At 56.7% G+C, this 16,654-nt stretch overlaps 1 protein-coding gene across 1 annotated transcript in view; it reads left to right on the plus strand.

Annotated features, from left to right (window-relative positions):
* Window positions 1-13,706: 13,706 nt before the first annotated feature.
* Window positions 13,707-16,654, plus strand: part of LOC137429376 (tudor domain-containing protein 7B-like) — a 69,963-nt gene continuing 67,015 nt past the window's right edge. Inside the window, exons 1-2 of the mRNA XM_078781021.1 lie at window positions 13,707-14,366; window positions 15,011-15,125. Of these exons, the coding sequence (XP_078637147.1) occupies window positions 14,166-14,366; window positions 15,011-15,125 (316 nt within the window). The 5' untranslated portion in view covers window positions 13,707-14,165. The remainder of the gene's footprint in view (window positions 14,367-15,010; window positions 15,126-16,654) is intronic.

The following is a 16,654-nucleotide window of genomic DNA, read 5'->3' on the forward strand; positions in this document are numbered from 1 at the left end:
CGCCCCCTGGCGCCGGGCCTGGGCAAACCCCCTGGGTTAATAGATATATATTGCTGACCGATAAACGGGTTTTCAGAGTGCCTGAGTGTTTGATTTCATTAAAGCAACTCGGATGAATTCTAGCTTTTTGTCGCGTCCATTCTTCCGATCGACGTGGGAGCCCCAGCTCCTTCATTGGTGACCTATCGACATGGACACGGCAGTCGCCCTTAAACTGCCTACCTTCTGGGAGGCTCACGCGGCGGTTTGGTTCGCACAGGCGGAGTCCCTTTTCGCCCTGCGAGGCATCACGGCCGACGACACCCGCTTCCACCATGTGGTAGCTGCGCTCGGGTCGGCTACCGCGGCCCGCGCCCTGAGCCTCCTCGAAAGCCCGCCAGCCGCTGACAAATACGGCGCGATTAGGAAGCTTCTCCTCGATGCTTTCGCCCTCCCATCGGCGGAACGCGCACGGCGCCTGCTCGATCTGCCTGAGTTCGGCGACACGCGCCCTTCCGTGCGAATGGACTACATGCTTTCACTGCTCGGCGAGCACTCTCCGGCATTCCTGTTCCGGGAGCTGTTCCTCCGTCATCTGCCTAACCCGGTACGCCTCGCCCTGGCAAGCACGACGATCACAGATCCCCGGGCCCTTGCCAGAGAAGCCGACAAGATCTCCGCCGCAGGACGGCGCATCGCAGCGGCGACATGGGACCCACCGCCGTCCGACGCAACAACCATGGCGCCCGAGCACCCGGCACGGTCGACGGCCGAACTGCCGACGCAATTGGCGGCCGCTCTACCGTGCCGACCACCTCCAGCACGACGACCGAGGCCTCCACCCGACCAAGCGTGGTGTTACTATCATGCCAGGTTCGGACAAAAGGCCCGGACATGCCGACCCCCGTGCACCTTCGGCAGGCCGGGAAACGGCCGGGCCGGCATTCATTACCAGCCATGAGCGCCGGCCACACGGGCAACTTACTGTTCATCACGGATAAAGCGTCCGGACGGTGCTTCCTGTGCGACACCGGCACCCAACTGAGCGTCATACCCGCCTCTGACCAGGACAGGCAATCCGCGGTTTGCGGCCCCTCCTTAGTTGCGGCCAACGGATCGACTATCCGCACCTTCGGCCCGCGCAACGTCACCCTCTGCTTCGGCGGCCAACGCTTTGCTTGGACGTTTGTAACCGCCAATGTGCCCGTGGCTCTGCTAGGCGCCGACTTCCTCTGCGCACACGGACTGCTGGTGGACGTCCAACGGCGTCGTTTAATCAACGCTGAAACCTTCAGCTCCCTGGTATGCACATTGAGCAGCTCCGCGCCGACCGAGCTGGCATGCACCGTCCCGGCGGCGAACGAGTTTGCTCGCCTGCTCACGGAGTTCCCGGCCCTCACGCGGCCGACGTTTTCGGCCGTCGCAGTACGGCATGGGATCGAGCACCACATACCAACCACGGGTCCGCCGGTCTACGCCAGGGCCCGCCGCCTCGACCCAGCCAAGCTCGCCGTAGCGAAGGCCGAATTCGACGCGTTGGAGCACCTCGGCATCGTGCGGCGCTCCGATAGCGCGTGGGCCTCGCCACTGCACATCGTGCCAAAGCCGGGGGGTGGATGGCGCCCATGTGGCGACTACCGCCGTCTGAATGACGCTACCACCCCCGACAGGTACCCGATCCCGCATATCCAAGACTTCTCCGCCCGTCTGGCGGGACGGGTCATTTTTTCGAAAATTGATCTCATACGGGGATATCACCAGGTACCTGTCAGGGCGGCCGACGTCCCTAAAACGGCAGTCATCACGCCGTTCGGCTTATTCGAATTCTTGCGGATGCCGTTTGGTCTCAAGAACGCGGCTCAGGCGTTCCAGCGCTTGATGGACGGCGTGCTGCGTGACCTGCCGTTCCTTTTCGTTTACCTGGACGACATCCTCGTCGCCAGCACGTCCCGGGCCGAGCACCTCCTCCACCTCCGAACACTGTTCGAGCGCCTCAGCGAGCACGGCCTCATCGTCAACCCGGCCAAATGCCACTTCGGCACGACGGCCGTTGATTTTTTGGGCCACCACATCACCAAGAACGGGGCCGTGCCGCTGCCAACCAAGGTCGAGGCCATCACCACGTTCCCGCGTCCCCGCACCATAAAGGCCCTGCAGGAATTCCTGGGAATGGTGAATTTTTATCACTGCTTCGTGCCCCGCGCTGCTCACCTCATGCGGCCCCTCTACGACGCCCTCCGGGGCAAGCCGGCCAAGCACGACATCGCCTGGTCCGCAGCAATGGATGCGGCCTTCCAACGCTCAAAGCGGGCCCTCGCCGACGCAACACTGCTCGCTCACCCGGTGCTCAACGCTCCCATCGCCCTCACCACGGATGCCTCCGACTACGCGGTGGGCGCCGTACATGAGCAATGGGTGAACGGGGTTTGGCAGCCACTCGCTTTTTTCAGCCGGCAGCTCCGGCCGAACGAGCTCAAATACAGCACGTTTGACCGGGAGCTCCTCGGTCTACACCTGGCCGTCTGCCATTTCCGCCACCTCCTGGAGGGCCGACCTTTCACGGCGTTCGTCGACCACAAGCCGTTGATTTACGCCATGGCCAAGGTCACGGAGCCATGGTCGGCCCGCCAACAGCGCCACCTCTCCGCCGTGTCGGAGTTTACCACGGACATCCGGCACGTCGCCGGCAAAAACAACGCCGTGGCCGACTGTCTTTCCCGGGCCAGCGCGAACGCGGTCCACCTGGGCGTGGATTTTGCGCTTATGGCGGCGGACCAAACCACCGACACCATGGTGCAAGCCCTCCGGGCGGCGGACACGGGCCTCCGCCTGGCCGACATCCCCTGCGCGGACACTGTCCTGCTCTGCGACGTCTCCCAAGGCCAGCCTCGCCCCATCGTGCCCGTCACCTGGCAACGCCGCATCTTCGCCTCCCTCCACGGCCTTTCCCACCCGGGCCGGAAAGCTTCCCAGAAGCTGGTGTCGGCGCGTTTCGTCTGGCACGGCCTTCGTCGGGACGTCCGCGATTGGACCAGCGCCTGCACGGCCTGCCAACGGGCCAAGGTCCACCGACACACCCAGGCCCCGCTGGCACCTTTCACCGTGCCCGAACGACGTTTCGACCACGTCAACGTGGATCTGGTGGGCCCCCTCCCCCCGTCACGGGGGTTCACACACCTGCTCACCATGGTGGACAGGACCACCAGGTGGCCGGAGGCCGTTCCCCTCGTCTCCACCACCACCGCCGACGTGGCGCAGTCTTTCATCGCCACCTGGGTTGCCCGCTTCGGTGCACCGGCGGACATCTCGTCAGACCGCGGACCACAGTTCACCTCCGAGCTGTGGGGCGCGGTCGCCCGCAACCTGGGGGTCAAGCTCCACCGTACTACGGCCTACCACCCCCAAGCAAACGGGTTGTGCGAGCGATTCCACCGCTCCATGAAGGCCGCGCTCATGGCCGGCCTTCAAGACGGCGGTTGGGCTGACCGGCTGCCGTGGGTCCTTTTGGGCCTTCGCACGGCCCCCAAGGAGGACCTCCAGGCATCCACCGCCGAGCTGGTCTATGGCCAGGTGCTACGCGTCCCGGGCGAATTCGTGCCCGACGCTACCAGTCCCTGGTCCGCAGCTCACCAGCGCTCGGACCTCCAGGAGGCCGCCCGACGGTTTGCCCCCGTGCCGACATCCCACCACGGTGACCCCCAGTCCTACGTCCCCCCAGCACTCCGCACAGCGGAGTATGTTTTTGTGCGTCACGACGCACATCGGTGGCCACTCCAGCCGCCGTACGACGGACCCTTCCGGGTGCTACAACGGGACGACAAGTCGTTCGTCATCGACATCGGCGGCAGGTCGGACCGGATTACAGTGGACCGCCTCAAGCCGGCGCACGTGGACGTCGACCACCCACCACGGGTGGCCCTTCCGCCGCGGCGAGGCCGCCCCCCGTCCACGGGGCCCCCCACTCGACCGCCCACCACCTCACCGGACCCCCTCCCACGACCCGCCAGGGGTCGCTTCGGCCGGGTCATCAGGACCCCCCTCAAGTTGACCCTGCCGGTGCAAGTGGATTCTGGGGGGACGTGTGTAGCGGCTGCCGCTGGGGTTTCACAATCGCCTTGCACCTATCAAGGACGCGGAGCGATCACCATGCCGGGCTCGTCCAGGACGCCCGGGCAGGCCCGCGCTCAACTTGCCAGGCCTCGGTCGGGACGCCCGGGCATGCCCGGGCATGCCCGGGCAGGCTCGCCCTCAACTTGCCAGGCCGCAGCCAGGATGCTGGGCCACGCCCCCTGGCGCCGGGCCTGGGCAAACCCCCTGGGTTAATAGATATATATTGCTGACCGATAAACGGGTTTTCAGAGTGCCTGAGTGTTTGATTTCATTAAAGCAACTCGGATGAATTCTAGCTTTTTGTCGCGTCCATTCTTCCGATCGACGTGGGAGCCCCAGCTCCTTCAATACATACATACATACATACATACATACATACACACAGAGATTACTGGAATTATAGATAGATAACCAAAGGACTAGGAGACGGATTTCTTCCAAGGGCAGTATGTTCCTCAATGCAGAACGAGAGTATTCAAAGCAGGTGCAGCACGCACCACGAGGGAAAAGCACCACCAACTCACCAAGGTCAGCCACACTTCCGTCTCCTCTTCGCGCCAAAAACCAACGACGGCAGTAACTCATCGTAAATGCGTAAATTCAAACGACCGTTAGTTGGCAGTGTTTGTTTATCAATAATAATAATAACTATTGTGCTTACACGTCCATGAATCGTAATCCCTTATGCAAACGGAGGTGGACACTTCGAGACCTGGGAACACAATGATAAATACATTAAGATGTCGGAAGAATCCACTGGTACAAGCACCACCCTCTGAAACCTGCATATGAAGATAACGACAACGACAACGACACTCACACACACACTACATACACACACTACATACACACACACACACACACACACACACACACACACACACACACACACACACACACACGCATAAACACATACTACATAAACACACACACACACATTACATACTACATACACTCACACATAAACTACATACACTCACACACACACTACATACACACACACACACAGACACACACACACACACACACACACACACACACACACACACACACACACACACACACACACACACACACACTCACGCATAAACACATACTACATACACTCACACACAAACTACATACACTCACACACACACTACACACACACACACACACACACACACACACACACACACACACACACACACACACACACACACACACACGCATAAACACATACTACTTAAACACACACACACATTACATACTACATACACTCACACACAAACTACATACACTCACACACACACTACATACACACATACATATACACACACACATATACATATACACACACACACACACACACACACACACACACACACACACACACACACACTACATACACTCACACACAAACTACATACACTCACACACACACACACACACACACACACACACACACACACTACATCACTACATACACTCACACAGTCACACACACACACACACACACACACTACATAGCCTACACACATACATACACGCACACACACACGAACGCTGGACATACATCCAATATATTAAAGCACGCGGTGCCACGCACGTGACTTGCTACCAAGGATGAAGCGGACAACGTGGTAAGTTTATACTTCTTTATTCCAAAGAGGTCACTGTAGCACTGGCCCGCTCTGGCTGCGCACCCGGTGTATATCCTGAGGCCACGCCTACCCCTCGGGCGTGGCCGCCGCCCACTTGGTTACCGGAATGATGTCACCACACCAGTGGGCTTTCGTGTACGCCACACGCGCCCCCCCAGAATTCCCGCGCACCTGGAGGGCCAGTTTGCGGGGCAAACGGATGACCCGGCCGAAGCGCCCTCTGGCGACCGGCGGCGTCTGGGGTGCAGGGATGCCAGGTGGGATGCCCCCGGCTGTACCCGGGATGGGTGCCGGACCGGGGGGCGGCGTGCCTGCGGTGCTGGGCGGTGCCGGGGGTCCGCCCGCAGGGGGGCGGCCCCGACGCGGGGGCCGAGCCACCGGCGGTGGGTGGTCCACGTCGAGGTGGGCCGGCTTGAAGCGGTCTATGGAGACCCGGTCAGGAGTGCCGCCGATGTCCAGGGTGAAATATTTCACCCTGGTCTCCAGCACGGGGAAAGGCCCGTCGTACGGGGGCCGCAGTGGTGTCCGGTGGGCGTTGTGCCGGACGAAGACGTACTCAGCGGTGCGAAGCTCCAGGGCAACGTGTGGAGGAGGGTGCCCGTGGTGCGCCGTCGGCACCGGGGTGAACCTCCGGGCGGTCTCCTGCAGCGCAGAACGCTCCTGCGCCGTGGACCAAGGTGCCGTGGGGTCGGGGAGGAACTCGCCCGGCACCCGCAGCGGTTGTCCAAAGACCAACTCCGCCGCGGTTGTGCGCAGGTCCTCCTTGGGCGCCGTCCGGAGGCCCAGCAGGACCCAGGGGAGCCTGTCGACCCAGCCACCGTCGCGGAGGGTGGCCCGGAGCGCGGCCTTCAATGAGCGGTGGAATCGCTCGCACAGGCCGTTGGCCTGGGGGTGGTAGGCCGTGGTTCGGTGCAGCTGGACCCCGAGCCCCCGCGCGACCGCGGCCCAGAGCTCCGAGGTGAACTGGGGGCCGCGGTCAGACGAGATGTCCGAGGGGGCGCCGAACCGGGCGACCCAGGTGGCGATGAACGCCTGCGCGACGTCTGCCGCCGTCGTCGCCGCCAAAGGCACGGCCTCCGGCCACCGGGTGGTGCGGTCCACCATGGTGAGGACATGGGTGAAACCCCGCGAGAGGGGCAGAGGTCCCACCAGGTCCACGTGAATGTGGTCGAACCGACGTTCCGGCACCGTAAACGGGGCCAAGGGGGTCTGGGTGTGTCGGTGCACCTTTGCGCGCTGGCACGCGAGGCACGTACTGGTCCAGCCGCGGACGGCCTTCCGGAGGCCATGCCAGACAAACTTGTCGGCGACCAACCGCTGGGAGGCCCTCGTGCCCGGGTGGGACAGGCCGTGGATGGCATCAAAAACCTGGCGCTGCCAGGCTGCGGGCACGATGGGGCGAGGCCGCCCGAGGGAGACGTCGCAAACGAGGGCCGTGCCCGCGCTGTCGAAGGGCACCTCGGTGACGCGGAGGCCCGTGACAGCGGTACGCAGGGCCTGGACCCCGGGGTCGGCGGCCTGGTCCGCTGCCATCTGGGCATAGTCGATGCCAAGGTGGACTGCGTGGGCGACGGCCCGGGAAAGGCAATCGGCCACCGGGTTGTCCTTTCCCGCGACGTGCCGGATGTCCGTCGTGTACTCGGACACGGCCTCGAGGTGACGCTGTTGCCGGGTCGACCACGGCTCGGAGGCCTTGCCCATCGCGAAAACCAGCGGCTTGTGGTCGACGAAGGCCGTGAACGCACGGGCCTCGAGCAGATGGCGGAAGTGCCTGACCGCCAGGTGAAGCCCAAGCAACTCGCGGTCGAAGGTGCTGTAATGGCGTTCGGGCGGGCGTAGCTGCCGGCTGAAGAACGCCAGCGGTTGCCAAGCTCCATGCACCCATTGCTTGTACACCGCGCCCACCGCGTAGTCCGAGGCGTCGGAGTTGAGGGCGATCGGTGCATCGAGCGCCGGGTGCGCGAGCATGGTGGCGTTGGCCAAGGCGAGCTTCGCGCCCGAGAACGCCGCGTCCATCTGCTCGGTCCAGGTAACGTCAGCTTTGCCCGGCTTCCCTCGAAGGGCCTCGTGTAAGGGGCGCAGGAGCTGGGCGATGCGGGGCAGGAACCAATGGTAAAAGTTTACCATGCCCAGGAACTCCTGGAGCCCCTTGATCGTGCGGGGGCGCGGAAACCCCTTCACCGCCTCCACCTTGGCCGGTAGGGAGACGGCCCCGTGCCTGGTGACGCGGTGCCCCAAAAAGTCAATTTCAGCGACACCGAACCGGCACTTGGCGGGGTTCACGATCAGGCCGTGCTGGCCCAGACGTTCGAAGAGCGTGCGGAGATGGTGAAGGTGCTCTTCGCGTTACGCGCTGGCGACGAGGATGTCGTCCAGGTATACGTACAAAAAATCCAAGCCGCGCAAGACGCTGTCCATGAGGCGCTGGAACGCCTGAGCCGCATTTTTCAAACAGAAGGGCATCCGAAGGAATTCGAAAAGCCCGAATGGCGTGATGACAGCCGTCTTCGGGATGTCCTCCGGCCTGACAGGGACCTGATGGTAGCCGCGTACGAGGTCCACCTTTGAAAAGAAGGATATCCCCGCCAACCGGGCGGAGAAGTCCTGGATGTGGGGGATGGGGTAGCGGTCGGGGGTGGTCGCGTCGTTGAGGCGCTGGTAGTCCCCGCACGGTCGCCATCCCCCGCCGGGCTTGGGCACGATGTGGAGCGGGGACGCCCACGTCCTCTCGGAGCGCCGCACGATGCCGAGCCGCTCCAGCGTAGCGAACCCCGCTTTAGCTCCGGCGAGCTTCGTCGGCTCGAGGCGGCGTGCCCGGGCGTAGACCGGTGGCCCGGCGGTGGGGATGTGGTGTTCCACCCCGTGCTTGACGGTCCCCGCCGAGAAGGTGGGCCGCGTGAGGGCCGGGAAACCCACGAGGAGGCGGGCGAATTCGTCCGCTGCCGGAAGCGTACAGATGAACCTGGCCGGAACGGAACCGCTCAGCAAGCCGCTCGGCGAGCCGCTCGGTGAGCCGCTCTGTGAGCTGCTCAACGAGGTGGGCAGCGCACACGCGAGCGAGCTGAACGTCTCAGCCTGGACCAGCCTTCTGCGCTTTACATCGACCAGTAATCCATTAGCACATAAGAAGTCCGCGCCCAGCAGTGCCATGGGCACGTCGGCCGTAACGAACGACCAACGGAAAACCTGACCTCCGAACCGCAGGGAGAGACAGCGTTTTCCGTACGTGCGTATAGACGTACCATTGGCCGCAAGCAGCGTGGCACCTCGGCCCTCACCTGCGCCTGCGCCGCCGTGTCGCACAGGTAACGACGCCCGGGCAAGGTGTCCGTTATGTATAGAAGGCTGTTTGAATTGCCGACGCTCACCGTTGCCACCGAGTGCCGGTTCGCCCGTTTCCCGACCTGCCGAATGAGCACGGCGGGCGACACTGCCGAGCCTCGTGGCCGAACTTGGCGTGGAAGAAACACCAGGCGGGCAGCTGCGGCGTCGGAGGCCGCGGTTTTCTTTGCGGCGGCGGCGGTGGTGGTGGGCGGGGCGTGGCGGCGGACACGAGGTGCGGTGCATCGGGGAAAGCCTCGGGAGCCTCGGGAGCGGCAACCGCGCCAAGACTCGCCTGCGTGTCCAAAGCCGCGTAGTATTTGTCGGCCTCAGCAGCGAGCGCACGGGGTTCCGTTAACGCGGAATCAGCCAAAGCGAGGCGGACTCGTGCTGGCAGCTGGCGTCGAAACAACGCCCGGAATAGAGCGTTCGGGGTTTCGTCGCCCATGAGCGCCAGCATATGGTCCATACGGACCGACGGTCACGTGTCCCCCATCTCGGGGAGGTCCAAGAGGCGATCGGCCCGTGCGTCCACCGTAAGGCCGAACGTGGCGAGGAGGAGACGCTTGACCGCCTCGTACTTGCCGTCGGCAGGTGGATCCCTTAGGACCGATACGATGCGGGTGGCCGTGCCGGGCCCGAGGGCGGCGACCACATGGCAGTACATGGTCTCGTCCACCGTGATGCCTCGAAGTCGGAACTGGGCTTCCGCCTGCAGGAACCAAACTTCGGCTTGTGACTCCCAGAATTTGGGGAGCTTGATGGAGACCGCGTTGGTAGCCATTGTTGCGGCGGTTTCGGGTAGTCAGCGACGGCTGACTCGAATGTCGGAGGTCACCAATAAAGCACGCGGTGCTACGCGCGTGACTTGCTACCAAGGAGGAAGCGGACAACGCGGTAAGTTATAGTTCTTTATTCCAAAGAGGTCACTGTAGCACTGGCCCGCTCCGGGCTGCGCGCCCGGTGTATACCCTGAGGCCACGCCTACCCCTCGGGCGTGGCTGCCGCCCACTTGGTGCGCGGAATGATGTCACCACGCCAGTGGGCTTTCGTGTACGCCACAATATTACATTAATAAATGAACAAATTAAACTCAAGAACACTAAACTTGATGAAGAAAATGGCGCGCGTTGTGAACGGTCGCACATCGACGGAAACGTTGTGTGAATTTAAATACAGATTACTGTTACTATAGCGACCCATGGGTCCCCCAAGCGAGACCAGCAGCAGAATCTCCTTGCTCCAGCTGGTGACGTCACCGGCGGACAACCTCGCGCCGGGGTGGCTGGTCACGTGACAACCAAAGCGTGCCGCGCGTGCTGTTGTAATCCTTTGCACCTGTCGGTCACGTGACCAAGGCGTGGCTTTCGGTTTCGGTTATGCTTTCTGGTTTTGGATATACTAGGGCATGCCCGTACTATATATATATCTAAAAGTATATTCCCCCCCCCTCTATTTACATGCAATGGTTTGGTCCAAAGCGAACGGCTTGCGAGTACGGTGACAATCCCCCCCCCCTCTATTTACATGAAATGGTTTGGTCCAAAGCGAACGGCTTGCGAGTACGGTGACAATCCCCCCCCCCCCTCTATTTACATGAAATGGTTTGGTCCAAAGCGAACGGCTTGCGAGTCCGGTGACAACCCCCCCCCTCTATTTACATGAAATGGTTTGGTCCAAAGCTAACGGCTTGCGGACGCGGAGTTTGGTAAAGAAATTGCGATCGCGTGCACAAATGCGCAGGAAAGCGAATGAATCGCAAATTAGTTTAAAAACATAGTTTAACGCCCGAGCGAGTTTAACGCAATCGCAAATCGCATCGCAAAGCGAAAGAATCGCAAATTAGTTGTAATTAGTTTTAAAACATAGTTTAATGCCAACATAGCGCCAACATAGTTTGCCGACGGGAAATAAATGAATACGCTCTCAAATGTGCCATCCGAGGCAGAGTGTGTTCGCCACGTTCGGCATACGCGATAGCTCGCTGCTCTCTGATTGGTTGAATCGTTTTTTGGACATAGCTCGGTAAGTAATTGTCCGATTAATATGAAACCTTGAAAAGGCACATCCTCGGGTCCCCAGCAATATACCTGGCAAGTTTCAAGTATATCGGACCGGTAGTTGTCGAGAAACAGCGGTCGCATACACACACACACACACACACACACACACACACACACACACACACACACACACACACACACACACAGACAGAGATTAGTGGAATTATAGATAGACTAGGGCATGCCCGTACTATATATAAGCTAGGACGTGCCCGTACGTGGGTGCCCGTTCCTTGCCAAAAAAAAAAAAAAAAAAAAATTTGTGTAGGGGTGTGTGTGTGTAAACATCCTAGGGCGTGCCCGTACGTGGGTGCAAAAAAACATGCGTGCAAACAACAACAACAAAAAAAAACTTTGAAACCACGTGGCAGTAACGACCACAGAACCCCCCCCCCCCTCTATTTACATGAATGGTTTGGTCCATTCGCAACGACCACAGAACCCCCCCCCCCTCTATTTACATGCAATGGTTTGGTCCATTCGCAACGCCAAAGCGAACGGCGAACGGCTAAATCGCCATAGGTCGGTAAGTACTTGTCCGATTAATTTCAAACCTTGAAAAGGCACATCCTCGGGTCCCCAGCAATATACCTGGCAAGTTTAAAGTATATCGGACCCGTGGTTGTCGAGAAACAGCGGTCACAGACAAACGTACAAACGTACAAACGTACAAACAAACACACAGAGATTACTGGAATTATAGATAGATTACTGTTACTATAGCGACCCATGGGTCCCCCAAGCGAGACCAGCAGCAGAATCTCCTTGCTCCAGCTGGTGACGTCACCGGCGGACAACCTCGCGCCGGGGTGGCTGGTCACGTGACAACCAAAGCGTGCCGCGCGTGCTGTTGTAATCCTTTGCACCTGTCGGTCACGTGACCAAGGCGTGGCTTTCGGTTTCGGTTATGCTTTCTGGTTTTGGATATACTAGGGCATGCCCGTACTATATATATATATTTAAAAGTATATTCCCCCCCCTCTATTTACATGCAATGGTTTGGTCCAAAGCGAACGGCTTGCGAGTACGGTGACAATCCCCCCCCTCTATTTACATGAAATGGTTTGGTCCAAAGCGAACGGCTTGCGAGTACGGTGACAATCCCCCCCCCCTCTCTATTTACATGAAATGGTTTGGTCCAAAGCGAACGGCTTGCGAGTACGGTGACAATCCCCCCCCCCCCTCTATTTACATGAAATGGTTTGGTCCAAAGCTAACGGCTTACGGACGCGGAGTTTGGTAAAGAAATCGCCATCGCGTGCACAAATGCGCAGGAAAGCGAATGAATCGCAAATTAGTTTAAAAACATAGTTTAACGCCCGAGCGAGTTTAACGCAATCGCAAATCGCATCGCAAAGCGAAAGAATCGCAAATTAGTTGTAATTAGTTTTAAAACATAGTTTAATGCCAACATAGCGCCAACATAGTTTGCCGACGGGAAATAAATGAATACGCTCTCAAATGTGCCATCCGAGGCAGAGTGTGTTCGCCACGTTCGGCACACGCGATAGCTCGCTGCTCTCTGATTGGTTGAATCGTTTTTTGGACATAGCTCGGTAAGTAATTGTCCGATTAATATGAAACCTTGAAAAGGCACATCCTCGGGTCCCCAGCAATATACCTGGCAAGTTTCAAGTATATCGGACCGGTAGTTGTCGAGAAACAGCGGTCGCATACACACACACACACACACACACACACACACACACACACACACACACACACACACACACACACACAGACAGAGATTAGTGGAATTATAGATAGATATGCAGCCCGATAAACGGGCTTTTTAGAGAGTTCCCGAGTTGGTTTTTACAATAAACATCTTCTCGGACGAGTTTGTGTCTTGCCCGTCACTTCGTCCGTCTCAAGCAAGAGCCCAGCTCTTCATTACTGTATTTAAAATATTTCCCGCTCTGATAAAAACACCAGATAATTGTTATTAAAATCGATGCTTTATTCCGATTAACAGTTTGGGTTGTTTAACGAACGTTTGTAAAGTGAAATCCCGTTACTGGTTTATCGTAACATACGATTCAAATACGAACACGTGATCTTTCACAAATTTGTCTCAACGGGACACGACATTTATCATGAACTTTTTAAAATCACATTTTCCACAAATACAGTGCAGTATTATCATTGTGTTGTGTTGTGTTGTGTGGCGAAACCTTGTGAAGAAGAAGAATTACAAAAAAATCGTAACCAACGTTTACCAGAAAAAAGTATTTAAAATTTTACATTCCAACATCGACCGGACTCCAACGTTAATTTAAAAATAATTTTGCGTTCTGTATGAGGTTAATTATAATTAGGTATAGAGGAAGGGGCGGGGAAAATTCGGATGGTTATATAAGGTGGATGCAGGGGCCGTTTGCGACTTTGCGTCCTTTTGCGTCATTCGTTCTTTGCGATTGTGGTATTTCGGTATCGTTCGTTTTTATTTGTTCTAGTCAGTACTTGTCCGCTCTTATTTGTTCTAGTCAGTTATTGTCCGCTCTTATTTGTTCTTGTCCGCTCTTATTTGTTCTTGTCCGTTCTTATTTGTTCGAGTCGTTTTTATTTGTTCGAGTTCGTTCTTGTCCGTTCTTATTTCATTTGTTCTTGTCCGTTCTTATTTGTTCTTGTCCGTTCTTATTTGTTCTAGTCAGTTCTTGTCCGCTCTTATTTGTTGTAGTCAGTTCTTGTCCGCTCTTATTTGTTCGAGTCAGTTCTTGTCCGCTCTTATTTGTTCTTGTCCGTTCTTATTTGTTCTTGTCCGTTCTTATTTGTTCTTGTCCGCTCTTATTTGTTCTTGTCCGCTCTTATTTGTTCTTGTCCGTTTTTATTTGTTCTTGTCCGTTCTTATTTGTTCTTGTCAGCTCTTATTTGTTCTTGTCCGCTCTTATTTGTTCTTGTCCGTTTTTATTTGTTCTTGTCCGTTCTTATTTGTTCTTGTCCGCTCTTATTTGTTCTTGTCCGCTCGTTCTCGTTCGTTCGGTTGTTGCGATTGGGCTATTTCGTTCCCGTTCGTTGCGATTTCTGAGGAGTGAGGTGGAAGAAAGACATGGAAGTCCAAGTCGTCAAACTCTTACAGACTGTCTTGGCTACAAATCCGCTGGGGGTCCTGCTGGACCAACTTCAGGAGGAGTACCACAAGTTGACGGCAAAATCCATCCCGTACAAGAGTCTGGGATTCGACAACCTGAGGGCTTTCTTGGAGACCCGGCCCGACGTGGTGTCCATTCGCTTGGACAAATACCGACAGGTTGGACTTCCATTACCGTACATTACTTATTTTATTACAATTGATTCCCAAATTTTGATTATTTTAGTTGTACTTTTGTAACGTTTTCTTTTTCGTCGATCGCGTTGTTTTATCGAACACCTTCGGTCTCATCTGACTGACCTTTTTTTCTTTTTTTCCGCCATTGCGACGCAACACTAACAGGTGCAACAAGCAACGTACTGTTTCGTTTGTGGAATTATTTGATTGTATAAATATAATACTTTATTATTTGTGTATGGAGGACTATATGCAATAAAGTTAACGTTTTGCCGCAAAAATAGCAAATTTTAAATTGCTTTGAATTTGTAACAAATTCGAATTTTATGAGCCTCGACTTTGTATACCAAGAAAGTCTGGTGTATTGCTCCAAAATGGCGCCTTTGAACGTTTGTGTATTGCGGTTGATTTGTCTTGTCGTTGTTCAGTGAGTGGGGCGAACAAGTCGGGCGGGAAAGGCAAATTCGGACATTCATTCATTTACCTCAGTCGATCTACGTTCGTTCGTTCATTCTCATTCATTTACTCGATGCAACTTTCGCATCACAAATTGTTATTGTTATTATTATTATTATTATATTCACTCTGATTTGGAATCAAAATTCGTGCTGCTGCTTTTGTTGCAGGTTAAATGTTACGGTGCCATGTCGGTGGAAACTCAACACCTGACAAACATGATGTTGAAGCAGAAGAAGGTTTCATTAAAACATGCTAGCAAAAGAATGCTCGTCGCCAATCGAGGTTTGTTGAAATTTTTTGATTCCTTTATTGTTAAATTTGAGATTGAGGTTATTTATACCCTGTTTGTGCTCAACATTGACCCAGAATAATTGATCAAGGTTTAATATTGTTTGAATGAACTGTTCAATTTTCACCTTTACAGAACACCACCACAAACCTATATTTCCTGCACCTGTAACATGTATACCTGTGCTGTGGTGTATTCACATGTAATGTGTAAACAGGTCATTTGCTCGCATGTGCAGTGTGGGCCCATGTATGTGCAGTGTGGACCCATGTTGATTCACATGTGCAGTGTGGACCCATGTTAGTGCAGTGTGGGCCCATGTTGCTTCACATGTGCCGTGTGAACCCATGTTGCTTCACATGTGCCGTGTGGACCCATGTTGCTTCACATGTGCCGTGTCGCCTGCTCGCGTGTACCGTTCTGTGTGCTGTGTGGCCTGTTCGCGTGTACCGTTCTGTGTGCTGTGTGGCCTGCTCGCGTGTACCGTTCTGTGTGCTGTGTGGCCTGCTCGTGTGTACCGTTCTGTGTGCTGTGTGGCCTGCTCGCGTGTACCGTTCTGTGTGCTGTGTGGCCTGCTCGCGTGTACCGTTCTGTGTGCTGTGTGGCCTGCTCGCGTGTACCGTTGTGTGTGCTGTGTGGCCTGCTCGTGTGTACCGTTCTGTGTGCCGTGTGGTCTGCTCGCGTGTACCGTTCTGTGTGCCGTGTCGCCTGCTCGCGTGTGCCGTTCTGTGTGCTGTGTGGCCTACTCGCGTGTACCGTTCTGTGTGCTGTGTGGCCTGCTCGCGTGTACCGTTCTGTGTGCCGTGTCGCCTGCTCGCGTGTGCCGTTCTGTGTGCTGTGTGGCCTGCTCGCGTGTGCCGTTCTGTGTGCTGTGTGGCCTGCTCACGTGTACCGTTCTGTGTGCCGTGTGGTCTGCTCGCGTGTACCGTTCTGTGTGCCGTGTGGTCTGCTCGCGTGTACCGTTCTGTGTGCCGTGTGGTCTGCTCGCGTGTACCGTTCTGTGTGCCGTGTGGTCTGCTCGCGTGTACCGTTCTGTGTGCCGTGGCGCCTGCTCGCGTGTACCGTTCTGTGTGCCGTGTGGTCTGCTCGCGTTTACCGTTCTGTGTGCCGTGTGGTCTGTTCGTGTGTGCTGTTCTGTGTGCCGTGTGGTCTGCTCGCGTGTACCGTTCTGTGTGCCGTGTGGTCTGTTCGTGTGTGCTGTTCTGTGTGCCGTGTGGTCTGCTCGCGTGTACCGTTCTGTGTGCCGTGTGGTCTGCGCGCGTGTGCCGTTCTGTGTGCCGTGTCGCCTGCTCGCGTGTACCGTTCTGTGTGCCGTGTGGTCTGCTCGCGTGTGCCGTGTGGTCTGCTCGCGTGTACCGTTCTGTGTGCCGTGTGGTCTGCTCGCGTGTACCGTTCTGTGTGCCGTGTGGTCTGCTCGCGTGTACCGTTCTGTGTGCTGTGTGGCCTGCTCGCGTGTGCCGTTCTGTGTGCCGTGTGGTCTGCTCGCGTGTACCGTTCTGTGTGCCGTGTGGTCTGCTCGCGT

This window comes from Myxine glutinosa, chromosome 6, assembly GCF_964187855.1.
Source record: "Myxine glutinosa chromosome 6, kmMyxGlut1.1, whole genome shotgun sequence".
In the NCBI taxonomy this organism is placed as follows: domain Eukaryota; kingdom Metazoa; phylum Chordata; class Myxini; order Myxiniformes; family Myxinidae; genus Myxine; species Myxine glutinosa.